The sequence below is a fragment of the Protomyctophum bolini genome, assembly GCF_963924005.1.
Source record: "Protomyctophum bolini genome assembly, chromosome: 2".
In the NCBI taxonomy this organism is placed as follows: domain Eukaryota; kingdom Metazoa; phylum Chordata; class Actinopteri; order Myctophiformes; family Myctophidae; genus Protomyctophum; species Protomyctophum bolini.
This window is the reverse complement of record NC_137863.1, coordinates 52215406-52239118: the sequence shown is the minus strand read 5'-3', so window position 1 is coordinate 52239118 and position 23713 is coordinate 52215406. Positions and strand designations below refer to the sequence as shown.

The window sequence follows — 23713 nt, the reverse complement described above, 5'->3', positions numbered from 1 at the left end:
AAGCTCATCGCGCTGTTGTATAGAATTTAAAGTTTGGGAATCCTCTGTGCCGGCTATGATGACGTATTTCGAGATTTCCTGTTGCCTTATATGGTGTAGAATGGGCGTGGATGTTCCAACTAACCAGGCGACAACAGGCGAATCGCTTGGGGAAAATGCGGAAAGGACACACTCAGCGATCCGCATAAATGAAGTGATTACACCAGCTTCTCTGAATAACACGTCATCTCAACGTAGCTTGATCGGACGGATAAATACGATATCTGTTTCCGCCACAGTGCAACGGTGGCGTATTTCTTTTTAATGAATCAGGCCCTATAACACTGTACAATATACACTATAACACTACAATATTATAACACTATACAATACACACTATGGGCCTGATTCTTCAACGTGTTTACGCTGATATAATGACGTGAAGCTAGCGGAAAGGCATTTACGTGGATTTCCCACATTAATTTGGAATTCATGGAAATGGCCGTGAACTTGACGCTCACGTAGGTTGGTCGGAAACTCCGTCAAAATCCTACGGGACCTCTTTAGGTGGCGGAGGAATTTACGGATATATTCAGAAGGCTTTAGTCTTCATGCTGAATCAATAAATAGTTCCCAAATCGCAGATAAAATATGTAGGCATGTGTCCCGACCCTAACATTGTTCAGCACATAAAAAAAATGATATATAAAAGCCGAGTGCACTTGTATGCACTTGTATGCCGTGGACTCGCGCTGCATGTTAAAAAACAAACTCACAATTATAATAAGAACATAGGCCTACACTTATCTGCATTCTGCACTGTACGAATCCAACGTTGTTTAGTGTGTGTTAGTGTTGTTTAGTGAGTCAGTTCTCTGACTGTCGGTGTGTGTGTGTGTGTGTGTGTGTGTGTGAGTGTGTGTGTGTGTGTGTGGGGGGGGAAATGAATATAACGGCACGGTGAGCCCGGCAAGGACAGAACACGGCCCGGCCCGACTGGCATATGGTCTATCTATGGCATTCTATGGTTCACAGACATGCCGGTCTGACAGACAGACAGCAGTCACGACTCACGAGGGCTATAAATCCACATTATGGCATCAGCGCGTGCAATTTGGCCAGTCAGTTTTAAGCCAGCTCACCTTAATTAATTATAATATGGGCAACGTTGTAGCTGTGTATATGCTGTAGGCTACTACATTGATCTCATCATGAGATGAATCAAGTTTGCCGTGTCCCGCGAATCATTTTAATATGACGACATCATGAAATTAATTTACATCTGATACATCGGATATCTATTTTATTTCTGCAGGCGAGTGTTCTTTCTTTTTTTTATAACCCTGCAGTGCATTCATCAGGGCTTATCATTGCCGAGTAATATAGCATTTGGTCGTGTGGTGAACAGTACAAATTAACTTCTTTCTCATTATGTGAAAGTAACTGTAACATATCAGTTAACTCTGACATTTAACAAGGATCGAGTGAAGCAATGCGTGCCAAGTTGGCAAGTTTCGTTTATAATTATATACATATAACTCTTACATTCCAAGTACTTTGTGTGGGTCCCCACAGTTCACATGTGAATGTTTTGGGTGGTCCCCAGTTCACATGTGAATGTTTTGGGTGGTCTCCAGTTATACATGGTGGTCTCCAGTATACATATAACTTGCGCTGTTTGCTTGAAGATCTGTCCGTGCAGAGAACCTCCTGTCAAAATTAACTACTCTACAAGCTCATCTCGCTGTTGTATAGAATTTAAAGTTTGGGAATCCTCTGTGCCGGCTATGATGACGTATTTCGAGATTTCCTGTTGCCTTATATGGTGTAGAATGGGCGTGGATGTTCCAACTAACCAGGCGACACCAGGCGAATCGCTTGGGGAAAATGCGGAAAGGATACACTCAGCGATCCGCATAAATGAAGTGATTACACCAGCTTCTCTGAATAACACGTCATCTCAACGTAGCTTGATTGGACGGATAAATACGATATCTGTTTCCGCCACAGTGTAACGGTGGCGTATTTCTTTTTAATGAATCAGGCCCTATACAATATACAATATACACTATAACACTATGAATATATTATAACACTATACAATATATACACTATAACATTGTACAATATATACACTATGGTCCTCATTCACACAAACATTTATGTTATTCCAGAAGTCTGTACCTCAGAGCAGAGTCTCCAACACCCAGCCTTCTGTCTGTGAAGAGTAACTTTTCTAAAGACATTCCTCTTAACTTCAGTGATGGATCTGGACCTCCAGATACACAGTATGTCAATCCTCCTGTACAATATATACACTAACACTATACAATATACACTATACCACTATACAATATACACTGTACAATATACACTATAACACTGTACAATATACACTAACACTATACAATATACACTATAACACTATATACAATATACACTATAACACTATATACAATATACACTATAACACTATACAATATACACTATAACACTATAAATATCTTATAACACTACAATATATAAACTATAACTTTGTACAATATATACACTATGGTCCTCATTCACACAAACATTTATGTTATTCCAGACGTCTGTACCACAGAGCAGAGTCTCCAACTCCCAGCCTTCTGTCTGTGAAGAGTGACTTTTCTAAAGACATTCCTCTTAACTTCAGTGATGAATCTGGACCTCCAGATACACAGTATGTCAATCCTCCTGTACAATATATACACTAACACTATACAATATACACTATACCACTATACAATATACACTAACACTATACAATATACACTAACATTATACAATATACACTATAACACTATACAATATACACTATAACACTATATAATATACACTATAACACTGTAGTCTTTGCACACGCATGTAAGGTCGTCAGGGCTAGGGCAAGTGCTACGGGCCATGATGGAGTTGTTATCATACAGAATATGATAACAATAGTAGCCTAATGACTGGTAGAACATGGGTGCAATTTGGGAGGAATAAAAACACTTTTCTTTCTTTCTTTCTGTGTGATAAAAATACAAACGATAAAGACGTATTCTTGGGCAGACTATTGCTAGAGTCTCATTCATTCAATGCCACTTTGACTACGCTTCCACCTCTTGGTTCTCCAACATCTCAATCTCAAACTAAACTCCAGTCCTCCCAAAACAACTGAACACATATTGAATAAATTGACTTCTTTGTTTCTATGATTCCAGACGTCTGTACTACAGAGCAGAGTCTCCAACTCCCAGCCTTCTGTCTGTGAAGAGTGACTTTTCTAAAGACATTCCTCTTAACTTCAGTGATGAATCTGGACCTCCAGATACACAGTATGTCAATCCTCCTGTACAATATATACACTAACACTATACAATATACACTATAACACTATACAATATACACTATAACACTATACAATATACATATAACACTTTACAATATACACTATGGGCCTGATTCATTAAAAAGAAATCCGCCACCGTTACACTGTGGCGGAAACAGATATCGTATTTATCCGTCCGATCAAGCTACGTTGAGATGACGTGTTATTCAGAGAGCGGTGTGTACCACAGGTGCGCTGGCGTATCGCAGGTGTATGTCATACTGAATGCAGTGGGTGCAAAGTGATCGGAAAAGCACCCGACAACCTCATTTGCATTGATCCACGCCCCATATCGCACCATAAAAGGCTTCAAGCATGACTCAGCAGACAGCAGTTTGGTCTGTCAAAAAAAGAAAAAAGGCTTTGCAGCCGCAGACTATGCGGCTTCACAGCCGCGGTCAATGCATGAATATAGCCCGCACTCTATTAAAATGTCCACAACGGTGCGTGCTCCGCTGCTGAAACAATATAATTATAATTTATTTAATTAAGTTCGGGACCAAGGCGGGTGCTGCACTCATACCTTTGCACTTTGCAGTCAGAGGTAAAACATAGGCTATCCTATCCGATATTTAAAATATCGGATATATGTCAATGCAAAAGTCGTCTTTTGAGAGAGAGAGAGAGAGAGAGAGAGAGAGAGAGAGAGAGAGAGAGAGAGGGAGGGGGGCATGGCTTGCGCGATAAAGAACAGTACAAGCCTATACATTCATAAGTGAATAATTGGGATCCTCTTGTCTGAAGAATTTAAGAAATTATAATCCAGTGAGTTTAGCCAGTGAGTTAAACTATTCTGTGTGTGGCATCCATGCATGTGATCAATATCAATACATGATTATAAAGTCTGTCCTTCATATTTGCAAGCACGGGAGCAGCGCATGTGGAGCTGCGGAGCGGACCGTTGCCCCGTCGGCTAGAATGCTGTCGGAAAAAAGGCCGCCTCCCAGTCTAATGTGGTCTTCTATTTTTTATACAGGGCTATATAGCCCATTCATTTTCCAATGTGAATCGGATCGGCAGCACGCTGCTGTCTGCCCCCCCCCCCCACCCCACACACACACACACACACACACACACACACACACACACACACACACACACACACGCACACACACACACACACACACACACACACACACACACACACACACACTGCACACACACACACACACACACACGCACACACACACACACACACACACACACACACACCGACCGACAGTCAACTGACTCACGGAGCTCCGTAACAAAACAATTTCAATAGGCCTGCCGCCTACTGCAGGCATTACTACACTAAACAATGTTGGATTCGTAGTGCAGAATGCAGATAAGCCTATGTGTTCTTATTATAATTGTGAGTTTGTTTTTTAACATGCGCGAGAGCCGATCTACAAGCTCACAACGCGTTGCACTGCAAGTAGAAAGCTGTCAAGTGAGAAGCGCAATCGCGCATGCTATAGTAATATCCTAATGAATAAATAAAAAGGTGTCGGGCTTGCAGGGGCAGTTTCTGTATGGGGAAATGCATGCATTTAGGCATACAAGTGCACTCAGCTTTTATTATATAGGCTATCATTTATTTTGTGCTGATCGACCAATATGTCATGGGGACACATGCCTACATATTTTATCTGAGATTTGGGAACAATTTATTGATTCAGCATGAAGACTAAAGCCTTCTGAATAAATCTCACGTGTATGCTTCCGCAAATGTCTCCCGTCTGGGCCGTCTCCGCCACCTAAAGACGTCCCGTGGGAATTGACGGAGTTTCCGACCAACGTACGTGAGCGTCAAGTTCACGGCCATTTCCATGAATTCCAAATTAATGTGGGAAATCCACGTAAATGCCTTTCCGCTAGCTTCACGTCATGTTATCACCGTAAACGCCGTTGTGAATCAGGCCCAGTAACACTATATAATATACACTATACAATATACACTATGGGCCTGATTCATTAAAAAGAAATACGCCACCGTTACACTGTGGCGGAAACAGATATCGTATTTATCCGTCCGATCAAGCTACGTTGAGATGACGTGTTATTCAGAGAGCGGTGTGTACCACAGGTGCGCTGGCGTATCGCAGGTGTATGTCATACTGAATGCAGTGGGTGCAAAGTGATCGGAAAAGCACCCGACAACCTCATTTGCATTGATCCACGCCCCATATCGCACCATAAAAGGCTTCAAGCATGACTCAGCAGACAGCAGTTTGGTCTGTCAAAAAAAGAAAAAAGGCTTTGCAGCCGCAGACTATGCGGCTTCACAGCCGCGGTCAATGCATGAATATAGCCCGCACTCTATTAAAATGTCCACAGCGGTGCGTGCTCCGCTGCTGAAGCAATATCATTATAATTTATTTAATTAAGTTCGGGACCAAGGCGGGTGCTGCACTCACACCTTTGCAGTCAGAGGTAAAATATAGGCTATCCGATATTTAAAATATCGGATATATGTCAATGCAAAAGTCGTCTTTTGAGAGAGAGAGAGAGAGAGAGAGAGAGAGAGAGAGAGAGAGAGAGAGAGGGGAGAGAGGGAGGGGGCATGGCTTGCGCGATAAAGAACAGTAGCCTACAAGCATATACATTCATAAGTGAATAATTGGGATCCTCTTGTCTGAAGAATTTAAGAAATTATAATCCAGTGAGTTTATCCAGTGAGTTAAACTATTCTGTGTGTGGCATCCATGCATGTGATCAATATCAATACATGATATTAATTTGTACTGTTCACCACACGACCAAATGCTATATTACAACTCGGCAATGATAAGCCCTTATAGGCTACTGATGAATGCACCTGAGGGTTATAAAAAAAGAAACAACACTCGCCTGCAGAAGTAAAATAGATATCCGATGTATCAGATGTAAATTAATTTCATGATGTCGTCATATTAAAATGATTCACGGGACACGGCAAACTCATGATGAGATCAATGTAGTAGCCTACAGCATATAGCCTACACAGCTACAACGTTGCCCATATTATAATTAATTAAGGTGAGCTGGCTTAAAACTGACTGGCCACACACACACACACACACACACACACACACACACACCGACAGTCAGAGAACTGACTCACTAAACAACACTAACACACACTAAACAACGTTGGATTCGTACAGTGCAGAATGCAGATATTAAAGTGTAGGCCTATGTTCTTATTATAATTGTGAGTTTGTTTTTTAACATGCAGCGCGTCCACGGGAGCCGATCTACAAGCTCACAACGCGTTGCACTGCGAGTAGCCTAGAGAAGGCTGTCAAGTGAGCAGCGCAATCGCGCATGCTATAGAAATATCCTAATAAATAAATAAAAAGGTGTCGCTTGCAGGGGCAGTTTCCTTATGGGACTTGCTTCTAGAATGCATGCGCATACAAGTGCAAGTGCACTCGGCTTTTATATATCATTTTTTTATGTGCTGAACAATGTTAGGGTCGGGACACATGCCTACATATTTTATCTGCGATTTGGGAACTATTTATTGATTCAGCATGAAGACTAAAGCCTTCTGAATATATCCGTAAATTCGTCCGCCACCTAAAGAGGTCCCGTGGGATTTTACGGAGTTTCCGACAAACCTACGTGAGCGTCAAGTTCACGGCCATTTCCATGAATTCCAAATTAATGTGGGAAATCCACGTAAATGCCTTTCCGCTAGCTTCACGTCATTATATCAGCGTAAACGCGTTGAAGAATCAGGCCCTATACCACTATACAATATACACTATACCACTATACAATATACACTGTACAATATACACTATAACACTGTACAATATACACTAACACTATACAATATACACTATGGGCCTGATTCTTCAACGCGTTTACGCTGATATAATGACGTGAAGCTAGCGGAAAGGCATTTACGTGGATTTCCCACATTAATTTGGAATTCATGGAAATGGCCGTGAACTTGACGCTCACGTAGGTTGGTCGGAAACTCTGTAAAATCCCACGGGACCTCTTTAGGTGGCGGACGAATTTACGGATATATTCAGAAGGCTTTAGTCTTCATGCTGAATCAATAAATAGTTCCCAAATCACAGATAAAATATGTAGGCATGTGTCCCGACCCTATAACATTGTTCAGCACATAAAAAAATGATATATAAAACTTGCACTTGTATGCCTATGCATGCATTCTAGAGGCAAGTCCCATAAGGAAACTGCCCCTGCAAGCGACACATTTTTTTTTATTTATTAGGATATTTCTATAGCATGCGCGATTGCGCTGCTCACTTGACAGCCTTCTCTAGGCTACTCGCAGTGCAACGTGTTGTGAGCTTGTAGATCGGCTCCCGTGGACTCACGCTGCATGTTAAAAAACAAACTCACAATTATAATAAGAACATAGGCCTACACTTATCTGCATTCTGCACTGTACGAATCCAACATTGTTTAGTGTGTTAGTGTTATTTAGTGAGTCAGTTCTCTGACTGTCGGGGTGTGTGTGTGTGTGTGTGTGTGTGGGGCGGACAGCAGCATGCGGCCGCTGAACAGAGTCCAATCTGGGTGAAATTTACATTGGAAAATTAATATAACGGCGCGGTGAGCCCGGCAAGGACAGAACACGGCCCGGCCCGACTGTTATATGGTCTATCTATGGCATTCTATGGTTCACAGACATGCCGGTCTGACAGACAGACAGCAGTCACGACGAGGGCTATAAATCCACATTATGGCATCAGCGCGTGCAATTTGGCCAGTCAGTTTTAAGCCAGCTCACCTTAATTAATTATAATATGGGCAACGTTGTAGCTGTGTAGGCTATATGCTGTAGGCTAGCTACTACATTGATCTCATCATGAGATGAATCAAGTTTGCCGTGTCCCGCGAATCATTTTAATATGACGACATCATGAAATTAATTTACATCTGATACATCGGATATCTATTTTACTTCTGCAGGCGAGTGTTCTTTCTTTTTTTATAACCCTGCAGTGCATTCATCAGTATCATTGCCGAGTTGTATATAGCATTTGGTCGTGTGGTGAACAGTACAAATTAACTTCTTTCTCATTATGTGAAAGTAACTGTAACATATCAGTTAACTCTGACATTTAAGGATCGAGTGAAGCAATGCGTGCCAAGTTGGCAAGTTTCGTTTATAATTATTTTTATACATATAACTCGCGCTGTTTGCTTGAAGATCTGTCCGTGCAGAGAACCTCCTGTCAAAATTAACTACTCTACAAGGCACAAGCTCATCGCGCTGTTGTATAGAATTTAAAGTTTGGGAATCCTCTGTGCCGGCTATGATGACGTATTTCGAGATTTCCTGTTGCCTTATATGGTGTAGAATGGGCGTGGATGTTCCAACTAACCAGGCGACAACAGGCGAATCGCTTGGGGAAAATGCGGAAAGGATACACTCAGCGATCCGCATAAATGAAGTGATTACACCAGCTTCTCTGAATAACACGTCATCTCAACGTAGCTTGATCGGACGGATAAATACGATATCTGTTTCCGCCACAGTGCAACGGTGGCGTATTTCTTTTTAATGAATCAGGCCCTATAACACTATATACAATATACACTATAACACTGTATACAATATACACTATAACACTATACACTATAACACTATACAATACACACTATGGGCCTGATTCATTAAAAAGAAATACGCCACCGTTGCACTGTGGCGGAAACAGATATCGTATTTATCCGTCCGATCAAGCTACGTTGAGATGACGTGTTATTCAGAGAAGCTGGTGTAATCACTTCATTTATGCGGATCGCTGAGTGTATCCTTTCCGCATTTTCCCCAAGCGATTCGCCTGTTGTCGCCTGGTTAGTTGGAACATCCACGCCCATTCTACACCATATAAGGCAACAGGAAATCTCGAAATAAGTCATCATAGCCGGCACAGAGGATTCCCAAACTTTAAATTCTATACAACAGCGCGATGAGCTTGTAGAGTAGTTAATTTTGACAGGAGGTTCTCTGCACGGACAGATCTTCAAGCAAACAGCGCGAGTTATATGTATAAAAATAATTATAAACGAAACTTGCCAACTTGGCACGCATTGCTTCACTCGATCCTTAAATGTCAGAGTTAACTGATATGTTACAGTTACTTTCACATAATGAGAAAGAAGTTAAATTGTACTGTTCACCACACGACCAAATGCTATATACAACTCGGCAATGATACTGATGAATGCACTGCAGGGTTATAAAAAAAGAAAGAACACTCGCCTGCAGAAGTAAAATAGATATCCGATGTATCAGATGTAAATTCATTTCATGATGTCGTCATATTAAAATGATTCGCGGGACACGGCAAACTTGATTCATCTCATGATGAGATCAATGTAGTAGCTAGCCTACAGCATATAGCCTACACAGCTACAACGTTGCCCATATTATAATTAATTAAGGTGAGCTGGCTTAAAACTGACTGGCCAAATTGCACGCGCTGATGCCATAATGTGGATTTATAGCCCTCGTCGTGACTGCTGTCTGTCTGTCAGACCGGCATGTCTGTGAACCATAGAATGCCATAGATAGACCATATAACAGTCGGGCCGGGCCGTGTTCTGTCCTTGCCGGGCTCACCGCGCCGTTATATTAATTTTCCAATGTAAATTTCACCCAGATTGGACTCTGTTCAGCGGCCGCATGCTGCTGTCCGCCCCACACACACACACACACACACACACACACACACACACACACCGACAGTCAGAGAACTGACTCACTAAATAACACTAACACACACTAAACAATGTTGGATTCGTACAGTGCAGAATGCAGATAAGTGTAGGCCTATGTTCTTATTATAATTGTGAGTTTGTTTTTTAACATGCAGCGTGAGTCCACGGGAGCCGATCTACAAGCTCACAACACGTTGCACTGCGAGTAGCCTAGAGAAGGCTGTCAAGTGAGCAGCGCAATCGCGCATGCTATAGAAATATCCTAATAAATAAATAAAAATGTGTCGCTTGCAGGGGCAGTTTCCTTATGGGACTTGCCTCTAGAATGCATGCATAGGCATACAAGTGCAAGTTTTATATATCATTTTTTTGTGCTGAACAATGTTATAGGGTCGGGACACATGCCTACATATTTTATCTGTGATTTGGGAACTATTTATTGATTCAGCATGAAGACTAAAGCCTTCTGAATATATCCGTAAATTCGTCCGCCACCTAAAGAGGTCCCGTGGGATTTTACGGAGTTTCCGACCAACCTACGTGAGCGTCAAGTTCACGGCCATTTCCATGAATTCCAAATTAATGTGGGAAATCCACGTAAATGCCTTTCCGCTAGCTTCACGTCATTATATCAGCGTAAACGCGTTGAAGAATCAGGCCCTATAACACTGTACAATATACACTATGGGCCTGATTCTTCAACACTCCCCTCACGTAGGTTGGTCGGAAACTCCGTAAAATCCCACGGGACCTCTTTAGGTGGCGGACGAATTTACGGATATATTCAGAAGGCTTTAGTCTTCATGCTGAATCAATAAATAGTTCCCAAATCGCAGATAAAATATGTAGGCATGTGTCCCGACCTAGACCTAGAATGCCTGTGATCATTTAATTATACTTCGTACTATATATATGATATATAAAAGCCGAGTGCACTTGCACTTGTATGCCTATGCATGCATTCTAGAGGCAAGTCCCATAAGGAAACTGCCCCTGCAAGCGACACCTTTTTATTTATTTATTAGGATATTTCTATAGCATGCGCGATTGCGCTGCTCAGCGCAACGCGTTGTGAGCTTGTAGATCGGCTCCCGTGGACTCGCGCTGCATGTTAAAAAAAAAACCTCACAATTATAATAAGAACATAGGCCTACACTTATCTGCATTCTGCACTGTACGAATCCAAAGTTGTTTAGTGTTGTTTAGTGAGTCAGTTCTCTGACTGTCGGTGTGTGTGTGTGTGTGTGTGTGTGTGTGTGTGTGTGTGTGTGTGTGTGTGTGTGTGTGTGGAGCGGACAGCAGCATGCGGCCGCTGAACCGAGTCCAATCTGGGTGAAATTTACATTGGAAAATTAATATAACGGCGCAGTGAGCCCGGCAAGGACAGAACACGGCCCGGCCCGACTGTTATATGGTCTATCTATGGCATTCTATGGTTCACAGACATGCCGGTCTGACAGACAGACAGCAGTCACGACGAGGGCTATAAATCCACATTATGGAATCAGCGCGTGCAATTTGGCCAGTCAGTTTTAAGCCAGCTCACCTTAATTAATTATAATATGGGCAACGTTTTAGCTGTGTAGGTTATATGCTGTAGGCTACTACATTGATCTCATCATGAGATGAATCAAGTTTGCCGTGTCCCGCGAATCATTTTAATATGACGACATCATGAAATTAATTTACATCTGATACCGGGTATCTATTTTACTTCTGCAGGCGAGTGTTCTTTCTTTTTTTATAACCCTGCAGTGCATTCATCAGTAAGGGCTTATCATTGCCGAGTTGTAATATAGCATTTGGTCGTGTGGTGAACAGTACAAATTAACTTCTTTCTCATTATGTGAAAGTAACTGTAACATATCAGTTAACTCTGACATTTAAGGATCGAGTGAAGCAATGCGTGCCAAGTTGGCAAGTTTCGTTTATAATTATATACATATAACTCGCGCTGTTTGCTTGAAGATCTGTCCGTGCAGAGAACCTCCTGTCAAAATTAACTACTCTACAAGCTCATCGCGCTGTAGAATTTAAAGTTTGGGAATCCTCTGTGCCGGCTATGATGACGTATTTCGAGATTTCCTGTTGCCTTATATGGTGTAGAATGGGCGTGGATGTTCCAACTAACCAGGCGACACCAGGCGAATCGCTTGGGGAAAATGTGGAAAGGATACACTCAGCGATCCGCATGAATGAAGTGATTACACCAGCTTCTCTGAATAACACGTCATCTCAACGTAGCTTGATCGGACGGATAAATACGATATCTGTTTCCGCCACAGTGTAACGGTGGCGTATTTCTTTTTAATGAATCAGGCCCTATACAATATACAATATACACTATAACACTATGAATATATTATAACACTATACAATATATACACTATAACATTGTACAATATATACACTATGGTCCTCATTCACACAAACATTTATGTTATTCCAGACGTCTGTACCACAGAGCAGAGTCTCCAACTCCCAGCCTTCTGTCTATGAAGAGTGACTTTTCTAAAGACATTCCTCTTAACTTCAGTGATGAATCTGGACCTCCAGATACACAGTATGTCAATCCTCCTGTACAATATATACACTAACACTAACACTATACAACATACACTATACCACTATACAATATACACTGTACAATATACACTATAACACTGTACAATATACACTAACACTATACAATATACACTATAACACTATATAATATACACTATACAATATACACTATGACACTATACAATATACACTATAACACTATACAATATACATATAACACTTTACAATATACACTATAACACTATATAATATACACTATACAATATACACTATAACTATACAATATACACTATAACACTATACAATATACACTATAACACTATACAATATACACTATAACACTGTACAATATATACACTATGGTCCTCATTCACACAAACATTTATGTTATTCCAGACGTCTGTACCACAGAGCAGAGTCTCCAACTCCCAGCCTTCTGTCTATGAAGAGTGACTTTTCTAAAGACATTCCTCTTAACTTCAGTGATGAACCTGGACCTCCAGATACACAGTATGTCAATCCTCCTGTACAATATACACACTATAACACTTAAGCAATATTACACGAGAGGGTGTGGGTTAACGTGATTATTGCCACGACCGTGATGCGGTCAGGAACGAGACGGAGTCGAGTTCCGCAAGCATCACTGAAGTAACCACAGTTACCCTTAAAACTAAGAAAATCGCTGAAAGAATATATTTATTTAATGACAGATGTAGTCACTACGACCACAAATGTCCCAATAAACTAGCTAGCCTAGCCACCCAGTTTGCTATAGCGCTCTGGGAGAACAGAGCGGCTGAATTCTTTGTTTTGATTAGGTGTTGAACGGTGCTGGTTTAACCCACGGCTAGAAGGCTGTTTCAACCAATCAGATGGCTTCCTCGAAACGACCTGTGGTAGAATATACAATATACACTATAACACTATACAATATATACACTATGGGCCAGATTCACAACGCCGTTTACGCTCATATTGTGAGCGTACGGACATTTAGGAGCATTCCCACGTTGCGTGTGGAATTCATCATTTGAACTTGCCGTGACGTTGGCAGACGTTGGTCGTAAAATCCGCTCATTTCCTCGTCAGCTCAGAGGGTGGTGTACCAGTGATCAGAGGGTGGTGTACCAGTGATCAGAGGAGGGTGGTGTACCAGTGATCAGAGGGTGGTGTACCAGTGATCAGAGGAGGGTGGTGTACCAGTGATCAGAGGGTGGTGTACCAGTGATCAGAGGAGGGTGGTGTACCAGTGATCAGAGGAGGGTGGTGTACCAGTGATCAGAGGGTGGTGTACCAGTGATCAGAGGGTGGTGTACCAGTGATCAGAGGGTGGTGTACCAGTGATCAGAGGAGGGTGGTGTACCAGTGATCAGAGGAGGGTGGTGTACCAGTGATCAGAGGAGGGTGGTGTACCAGTGATCAGAGGAGGGTGGTGTACCAGTGATCAGAGGAGGGTGGTGTACCAGTGATCAGAGGGTGGTGTACCAGTGATCAGAGGAGGGTGGTGTACCAGTGATCAAGGCAGTGTATATTTATCCTGAACCCACGTCACCCCAAGTGCAATGATGAATTCCACAGGTAACCTGGGGATGCTCGTAAATGTCCGTAAGACAGATAGATAGATAGATAGATAGATAGATAGATATTCTTCAAATAAAGCATAATTATTGCGAATGCAGTGAGCACTTACTATGAGACCTAGCAGATCATGTCTGTCTGTGTGTGTGTGTGTGTGTGTGTGTGTGTGTGTGTGTGTGTGTGTGTGTGTGTGTGTGTGTGTGTGTGTGTGTGTGTGTCTGTCTGTCTGTCTGTCTGTCTGTCCGTGTGTCTGTCCCGCTATCCAAATATGGAGTGTGTTGCATCAGCAATCACTCAGCTCCATATATGGGCACAAAAGGGGCCAGGTCCACTCAGCTCCATATATGGGCACAAAAGGGGCCAGGTCCACATATACAGTAACAGCGGGACACACACACAGACAGACAGACAGACATGATCTGCAGGGTCTCAGCTGCGTTCGCTTCCCGCGTTTGCGCGTCTTACTGGTTATACACATGGTACAGTGGACAGTGGAAAACAAATGAGACAAATATGTTAAAACAACTAACTGAGAATAACTGATCTACAAGCTCACACCACAACTCTCTGTGATGTGTTGTTGAGCTTGTAGATCAGCTACCTTCGGTGCGCGACATCAAACAAATATATAATGAATTGAACCCACATGATAATCACGCAAACATTTTCTCTGAGTCCAGAAGTCTGTGCCTCAGAGCAGAGTCTCCAACTCCCAGCCTTCTGTCTGTGAAGAGTGACTTTGTGCGTGCGTGCGTGTGTGTGCGCGTGCGCACACACGGAATTTTGGCGCGTCAGAAATATATGTATTCATGTCCACAGAGAGAGGTGCGTTGTGACCGAGGCTGATCAGACACCTGGACTGAAGACAAGCAGTCAAACCACACCTGGACTGAAGACACCCAGTCAAACCACACCTGGACTGAAGACACCCAGTCAAACCACACCTGGACAAAGTAAGAATGTGCACTCATTGGAAATTCATAGTCAGACTAAATGTTCAATTTATCTGTATCAATTAGATCTAAGTGCAAATAAGGAAGCTAAACAATTATCAACTCTGGACAAAAACAGCTGATCTTGTGTTGTTACCTTTGGCAAAATGTTTCTTATAAAAAAGCACATTTTCTGGGGGTAATTAATTAGCAATGTGTGCTGTAAAAGATGTAAAGTTATAAATTAAGTAATTAACCAGAATGTTTTAAACATCATTTCAGATGTCCGTCTGCAGGTTGATTTGAACGATTATAAGGTCAGTTTGAAGGTCAGTTTGGACAGTCTTGATGGAGTGAAAAATCACATGACGGAAGAGTCTGGAGACTCCGTCACCAGCACCTACTCAGAGCTCTACATCTCAGCGGGACAGAGTGAAGGGGTTAATAGCCAACATGAGGTGATACAGCTTGAGAGAACTTCCAACATGAAGACCTTCCATGACGATGCAATCAACTGCTGTAAACTCTTTAAGATTATCCTCCCTGGCAGAGAGAAACCCAGCAAAACAGTTCTGACAAATGGCATCGCTGGCATCGGAAAAACATTCTCTGCGTGCAAGTTTGCTCTGGACTGGGCAAGAGGTTTGGAGAATCAAGATATTGATCTCCTGGTTCCCTTTTCATTCCGGGAGCTGAACTTGGTCAGAGATAAGCAGTACAGTCTTCTCAACCTGATCCATGATTTCCACCCAACGTTAAAGAAGGTCACAGCAGAGCAGCTCGCTGCCTGGAAAGTTTGCTTCATCCTCGATGGGCTCGATGAAAGCAGTTCTCCGTTGCACTTCGACAAAAATGAAATCATCTCTGATGTCACAGTGACATCATCGGTGGATTCTCTGTTGACGAACCTCATCAAGAGGAATCTGCTCCCCTCGGCCCTCCTCTGGATAACCACCAGACCCGCAGCAGCCAATCGGATCCCTCCTGCATGTGTTGACATGGTGACAGAAGTGCGAGGGTTCACAGACCCCCAGAAGGAGCAGTACTTCAGGAAGAGATTCAGTGAAGAGAAGCTGGCCGACAGAGTCCTCTCACACTTGAAGACATGGAGGAGCCTCCACATCATGTGTTACATCCCACTCTTCTGTTGGATCATTGCTACCGTTCTGCTGGACATGTTGAGGACACACACCACGATAGGAACGCTGCCCAAGACCCTGACTGAGATGTGCTGCCACTTCCTGTTGGTTCAGACAAACACGAAGAAGCAGAAGTATGACGAGACTCATGATGTGAACAAGAAAGACAAAGAAAAGGGGACTCAACAGCAGCTCACTAAGACTGACAGGGATGTTCTTCTGAAGCTGGGCATGCTGGCGTCCAAACATCTGAAGAAAAGTAGCATCATGTTCTACCAAGAAGACCTGGAAGAGTGTGGTCTTGATGTGAAAGACGCCGCGCTGTACTCAGGAGTGTGCACACAGATCTTCAAAACAGAGAGTGTGCTGTTCCAGAAAACGGTCTACAGCTTTGTTCATCTGATCATCCAGGAGTTTCTGGCTGCAGTCTACCTGTTCCACTGTTTCACACAGAAGAACAGGAAGGTCCTGAAGACATTCCTACATGATGATGATGATTATGTTGTTGAGGATGAGGATGAGGATGAGGACGACGACGACGACGACGATTATGATTATGATGATGATGATGATGATGATGATGATGATGATGACAACAGTAACATCTCCCTCTCAGACTTCCTGAAGGCTGCTATCATAAAATCCCTGAAGAGTGAAAATGGCCACCTGGACCTCTTAGTCCGCTTCCTTCATGGCCTCTCACTGCAGTCCAACCAGAGTCTGTTAGGAGACCTGCTGGGTCAGACAGAGAACAGTCCAGAGGAGATCCAGAAAGCCATCCGGAACCTGAAGACGTTGTTAACTGATGGTGACGCCTCTCCTGACAGATGTATCAACATCTTCCACTGTCTGATGGAGATGAACGACCACTCATTACATCAGGAGATCCAACAGTTCCTGAAGTCAGAGAACAGAACAGAGAAACTGTCTGAGACCCTGTGTTCAGCTCTGGCCGTCATGCTGCAGATGTCAGAGGAGGTTCTGGAGGAGTTGGACCTGCAGAAATACAACACATCAAAGGAGGGGCGACAGAGACTGGTCCCAGCTGTGAAGAACTGCAAATCAGCCAGGTTAGTAGTGTGGATGTTAACATGTTAGATCACTACGTATATACTTCATTCATTCATTGGGGGGGGGGGGGGGGGGGGGGGGGGGGGGGAGAGAGAGAGAGAGAGAGAGGTTTAGTATATTTAGTGATATCAGGGTGATTTTGCCATGGCATGCGGTCGTACAGACTGTTCATCTTTTGAGTGGAACAGCATCGAGTTGGGATCGTTTTAATTATTTAATGTTTGTAATACAATCAAATGAGAACAGTGGAAAGTTACGAGCACATTTCCCTCCACTGGCTCCCGGTCGCTGCCCGCACAGAATACAAAACTCTGATGCTGGCATTCAAAGCAACCAAAGGTATTGCTCCCCCATATCTTGCAAGTATGATCGAACCCTACAAACCCTCCCGCTCACTCAGATCAGTCAACGCAGGGAAGCTGAAAGTACCCTCACTAAAAACGCCGGGACAACGCTCCACACGTCCCAAACTCTTCTCCCTTCTGGCTCCAAAACTGTGGAATGCACTTCCCATTGCAGTCAGAACTGCAGCATCACTCCCAATCTTCCGCCGTAGTCTGAAAACCCACCTTTTCAGACTCCATCATGGGCCATAGCACTTACCCCACCCCCTTAGATAGCATTTCTGTAGACTTAGATAGCATTTGATACAGACTTATAGCATGTTATGTAGACAGCATAAGTGCATTGTATGTAGTCATAGCACGTCATAGTAGATATGTATAGCATAGTAGTATAGATGTATAGTTTATATGTATAGCTTCATTATATAGATATTCCACTGTTACTTTCTTAGCTTACGCATGTTTCATAATAAATGTTTTTATGTGATGTATTCCCATGCTTTTTTGTTCTTGCTTAATGTAAATCGCTCTGGATTAAGAGCGTCTGCTAAATGCCTAAATTGTAATTGTAAATTGTAATTAAATATGTGTTACTCACTGCTGCTATTTGCTTAGTTAGAAAAGTATCCAAACACACACATTTCAGACAGCACCACAGGGAACCTCCTTGACGGTGAACATGGTCTGCTCTGCTTTGATCATCTCTGATTTTACATTTAATCTGTAATTACAGACTTGTTGGCTGTGACCTCGAAGTGAAACACGTTGAAGTTGTGGCTTCAGCTCTCAGCTCCAATCCGTCCCATTTGAGAGAACTGGACCTGAGTGGAAACGGCTTGAAGGATTCTGGACTGGATCTCATCTGTGCTGCACTGAAGAGCCCAAACTGTTGTCTGAGAGAACTGGACCTGAGTGGAAACGTCTTGAAGGATTCTGGACTGGATCTCATCTGTGCTGCACTGAAGAGCCCAAACTGTTGTCTGGAGACTCTCAGGTTAGATTCATTTAACATTTGTATTTGTATTTGGTTCATTTAACATTTGTATTTGTATTTGGTTAAGTAAAGTTCTGTTATAGTAAGTGATTATAATGTAGTTATGATGGTGGTAGTATTTGAAGAGTGTGGATGAGGTTAATATCATGGTAACTCACACTGACCATAATATTGATAAGATACAGTGACTAATGTATGTAGTCTTTATGCTGAGATACCACATTTAAAACCTAAACACCTCTGAGTGGTTCAATGTGTTATGTTGTCAGAGTGTCATCCCCTAGTTTTGAATCATATTTATATTAACTATTTTGCTCCTATCTAAGTTTATAAAAAGCGAGGCTAACGGTGCCTAATGGTGCTAACTACACGTATGTGCGGAGACAACCATATGCTCCATATATGAAAGCGTAGTAGCTTAGGGCAGGAACCCCTTTTGGTGTTTTAAACATTATGTTATAATTTAGCTATTGAAAAATAGCAGATCTACAAGCTCGCAGCACGCCACCGAGTGGCGTGCTACGAGCTTGTAGGTCTGCTATTTTTGAAAAATCGTTGAAATGTGTCGCAAATCATTGAATATATATTTCAGAGCAAATATTTTTAACTAAAATATTTGCTTCTGGGGGGGTCCCTGGAACTACATATTTTCAGATGGGGGTCCGTGGCCCAATAGAGAGAATTCTGGGGGTCCTTGACATGAAAAAGGTTGAGCACCACTGACATAGAAACATACTGTGTGTGACACATAGGAGGAACAATGAAAAACTGTAGCCTCGCATGGCCAGCGTTGGGAAGTACCAACTACAAGTCAAAGCAACAGAGGGGTTTTATTAGACAAAGTTCGACTGAATTTTAAAAAGCTGCAGTAAAACATGTATATATAAAAACCCAGACTATTTTATTAACAGAATTGGATCACCCTCCCTTGGACTTGAAATACTATTAGCTCACCCTCCCTCTGACTTAAGGCCTATTCATAGTCTGGATTTTCGGTGGTGAGGTGACCACCGCTCCGGTGGTGAGCTGACCACTGGAGCTGAAATAACGTTGAGGGGTGGTGAGTAAAAACAGAGAGAAGGGCTGGAGCGGTGGCCGTGGTTTGCTCTTCACCCGGTTCACCGCGGCTCGTGACGTCATGTTGTAGTTCGGTGGTCACCCCACCACCGAAAATCCAGACTATGTATGAGCCTTTAGAACATGCCATTGTGATTCACATGCAATGTGAATCACATTCTCTCTTTCTCTTTCTCTCTCTCTTCTCTCTCTCTCTCTCTCTCTCTCTCTCTCTCTCTCTCTCTCTCTCTCTCTCTCTCTCTCTATCTGGTTGTATTCTTCATTTAGACTGGAGAACTGCTGGTTGTCAGAGAGATGCTGTGAAGTTCTGGCCTCAGCTCTAACTTCTAATCCATCCCTCCATCTAAGAGAATTGGACCTGAGTCTCAACATGGTGAATGAGTCAGGAATGAAGATGCTGCTCTCTGCTGGGCTGGAGAATCTCAAGTGAGTATAGACCCTGTTGTGGGGCCCGGTTTACAGCAGAACCTTTTACTATGCGTGGGTAATGTTTGTGGGGCATCACCACTATTTTACTAGTTTCAGAAATGTGATGATTGATGCATTGTTGTTCTACTTCCTACAGAGTGAAACACTGTAGTGTCAGCTAGTGGAGACGTTGTGTTAGACAGTCAGACATTGATGCATTGTTGTTCTACTTCTTACAGAGTGAAACATGGTGGAGAAGATCGGTTCAATCCTCATCTCATTCAAGGACGTGAGTATCTCTCACTATTGACATCTTATACAGAGTTTTTTAACACCTACTGTATAGTTTGGTAGACTTCAGGGCTGTAGTTGTAACATTGTTGGGTGGGTTTGCTTTCACATTGTAGTTTGTCAAGCACGCAGTCTGGCGGGCACACAGTGCATCTTCAGGCGTGTGCGTGTTGGTCAAACAAGGTTTTCATACTCCTTAGTGATACGTTGGGGCGGCGGTGGCTCAGCGGTAGAGTGGCTGGATGGTAACCGCAAGGTTGCCAGTTCGAACCCTGTGGGCTCCCCCAGAGTTAGTGTCGAAGTGTCCTTGAGCAAGACACTGAACCCCAAATTGCTCCTGATGTGCTGGTTGGTGCCTTGCATGGTTTCTGCTGCCATCGGTGTATGAATGTGTGTGTGAATGGGTGAATGTAATGCACAATCTATGTAAAGTGCCTTGGATAAAGGCGCTATATAAATGCACCATTTAGTTGCAGACAACTATAGCCTTGGCTGAGAGATAAAGCCAGTCAATAGAAATATGTTGGAGATCGGAATGACAGAAACACTCACTCACGTGTTCTCACTCACATATTTGAATGTGGGCCAGATATGGTAGGCCTGAGGCCTATATTGCTAGGCCTGAGGCCTACCATACGGGCCTGACCGGTCAATAAAATAATGCTGAATTAACTAGCTTGTATTGGTAACTTTGACTTTGCACAATAGCCTCCCATTTAACCTCCTTGTCTAGTAGTCCGGCAGTCGAGGTTGACGGGTGGGAATATAGTCTTTTTTTATTGGCCTAAAATATTGTCTATATACAGTACATACATTAATGAATCCACTTGCTGACCGGCTGAAAGTATTGGGCTTTTTTATAGGGGTTTCTTGTGACCATTAACATCCTATGGCAGGAAAAGATGTCAAAGATGTCAAACTTCCATTATGTTTTAACCCATTCTGGGCGGAAACCCCTTTTGGTGTTTTAAAGCATTATGTTATACTTTAGCTATTGAAAAATTGCAGATCTACAAGCTCATAGCACGGCACCGAGTGCCGCGCTATGAGCTTGTAGGTCTGCTATTTTGTGAAAATGTGCCTCAAATCTTTGAATATAAATTATTACAGAGTGAACATTTTACTGGGGGGGGTCACTGGAACAACATATTCCAGTTTTCCCAAAATGTGCTGACCTCATCACATTTGTCATGACGTCTATGGCCGTTTTTAGCCCAAGGAGTGTTTTTTGTGCAAAACTAATGCCTGGAATGTATTCAGAATCATGAAAACCCCTTAGTTTTACATGTCACATGCTACTTAAAGCACGAGGAAAGTTTGACATGTTGGAGCATTTTGCCTGCCGTAGGATGTTGATGAAAAAGAAAGCCCAATAGTGACAGCCGGTCAGCAAGTGGATTCATGAACGTATGAATATAGACAATAGTTCAGGCCAATGAAAAAGACTATATACTGTACCAAATATCCCACTTTAACCCATTCTGGTGTTTCAAGCATTATGTTATACTTTAGCTATTGAAAAATAGCAGATCTACAGTACAAGCTCATAGCTTGTAGACCAAATATGTTGGTCCCTGGAACAACATATTTTCAGATGGGGGTCGGTGGCGAAATACATATATTATTGGGGGTCCTTGACATGGAAAAGGTTGAGAATGACTGACATAAAAACATGAGGTTTCTTCAGAAAACTGTCAGGATTTAGAAGACATTTGTAGAATCGTCCTCGGGTCTAAATGGGTTTATTCAATTTAATTCACTTGCACAATGTTTTCATATAGGCCTACATTTACCTTGCCGACATCACTTCGCCTCTGACATTTAATGTAATAACATTTGGACTGCTGGACAGCTGACAGTAGGCTCTCTTCACCCTGTAAAACAATTCTCTGCGAATGGTTTTACTACTGCCACATGTGGACGGTGTGTGTAACTACAGAGGCTTTAGGGAATGGTTTTACTACTGCCACATGTGGACGGTGTGTGTAACTACAGAGGCTTTAGGGAATGGTTTTACTACTGCCCCATGTGGACGGTGTATGTAACTACAGAGGCTTTAGGGAATGGTTTTACTACTGCCCCATGTGGACGGTGTATGTAACTACAGAGGCTTTAGGGAATGGTTTTACTACTGCCCCATGTGGACGGTGCGTGTAACTACAGAGGCTTTAGGGAAACGGGTTTGCTTCTAAATGTAATCAATACATTTTTCATGTCAAGGACCCCAACAATTATATGTAACTAGCCCTTACCCGTTGTGAGATATCCCCCTTGTGGCCGTGGGGATACTGCGCCCTGGGTGCGTTTTTCGCATTTTTTATTCACCAATAAATTAATTTATTGGTGAATTAAAATCAAATCAAATTAATTTAATTATTAACCCTCTCGGTAGCAAAGATTTGAGTTAAAAACGTTCACTCTGTAATAATATATATTCAAAGATTTGAGGCGTGTGTGTGTGTGTGTGTGTGTGTGTGTGTGTGTGTGTGTGTGTGTGTGAATGAATGATGTACTTAATGGTTACTGTGTGTTTTCTCATCAGATTCCCAGCGTCTCTCACTGGACACAAACACAGCACACTGTGACCTCACTCTGTCTGAGGACAACAGGAAGTTCACACGGGTGGAGGGACGACGTCATCAGTATCCTGATCACCCAGAGAGGTTCGATGGACCGAGGCCTCAGGTTCTGACTGCAGAGAGTGTGAGCGAACGCTGCTACTCTGAGGTAGAGTGCAGTGGAGGGGTTGAGATAGCAGGGACTGACAGAGCAATCAGCAGGAAAGGAGATGGTGATGACTGTGGGCTTGGATGGAATGGCATGTCATGGAGTCTGGTGTGTGGTCACAGTTACTCTGTCAGACACAATAGGGAGAGGACTCTCCTCCCTGTCGGTCCCTCTAGACGCTCCATCAGAGCAGCAGTGGATGCTGACCGTGAGGACAGTGAGGACAGTGAGGACAGTGAGGACAGTGAAGACGGGGAGGACGGGGTCTGCAGAGTAGCAGTGTATGTAGACCGTCCCGCTGGAACTCTGTCCTTCTATGACGTGTCCGCAGAGGACACTCTGACCCACCTGCACACCTTCCAGACCACGTCCACTGAACCCCTCTGCGTTGGGTTCTATTTGTGGTTGTCTGGCTCCTCAGTGTTTCTGTGTGAGCAGAGATAGTCTCGATGTGAGCGAGGGTCACATCAGGTCGCCATGGTTACTCCACATGTCTGAGTGAGTCCAGGTTGTCATGGTTACCACCGTCGCCAGTACGC

The 23713-nt window shown here is 43.0% G+C and overlaps 2 protein-coding genes across 3 annotated transcripts in view; both read left to right on the top strand.

Moving 5' to 3' along the window:
• The window catches only part of LOC308334521 (uncharacterized protein), a gene marked incomplete at its 3' end in the record, with an annotated part of 20579 nt that extends 5155 nt beyond the window's left edge, over positions 1–15424 (top strand). The window contains exons 4-10 of the mRNA XM_080791319.1: positions 2154–2267; positions 2570–2683; positions 3207–3320; positions 12495–12608; positions 13007–13120; positions 14872–14924; positions 15420–15424. Coding sequence (XP_080647445.1) covers positions 2154–2267; positions 2570–2683; positions 3207–3320; positions 12495–12608; positions 13007–13120; positions 14872–14924; positions 15420–15424 — 628 coding nt within the window. The remainder of the gene's footprint in view (positions 1–2153; positions 2268–2569; positions 2684–3206; positions 3321–12494; positions 12609–13006; positions 13121–14871; positions 14925–15419) is intronic.
• LOC308328056 (protein NLRC3-like) lies at positions 15412–23713 on the top strand. Of its 2 annotated transcripts, XM_080781743.1 has the most exons (6): positions 15412–17332; positions 18411–18671; positions 20016–20174; positions 20396–20445; positions 22990–23400; positions 23452–23713. In XM_080781743.1, exons 1-6 carry the CDS (start codon positions 15489–15491, stop codon positions 23616–23618), a joined length of 2892 nt encoding a protein of 963 aa, XP_080637869.1. In that variant the 5' UTR covers positions 15412–15488; the 3' UTR covers positions 23619–23713. The 2 variants fall into 2 exon arrangements, with proteins under 2 accessions (XP_080637869.1, XP_080637868.1); XM_080781742.1 differs by having other exon boundaries at positions 22990–23713.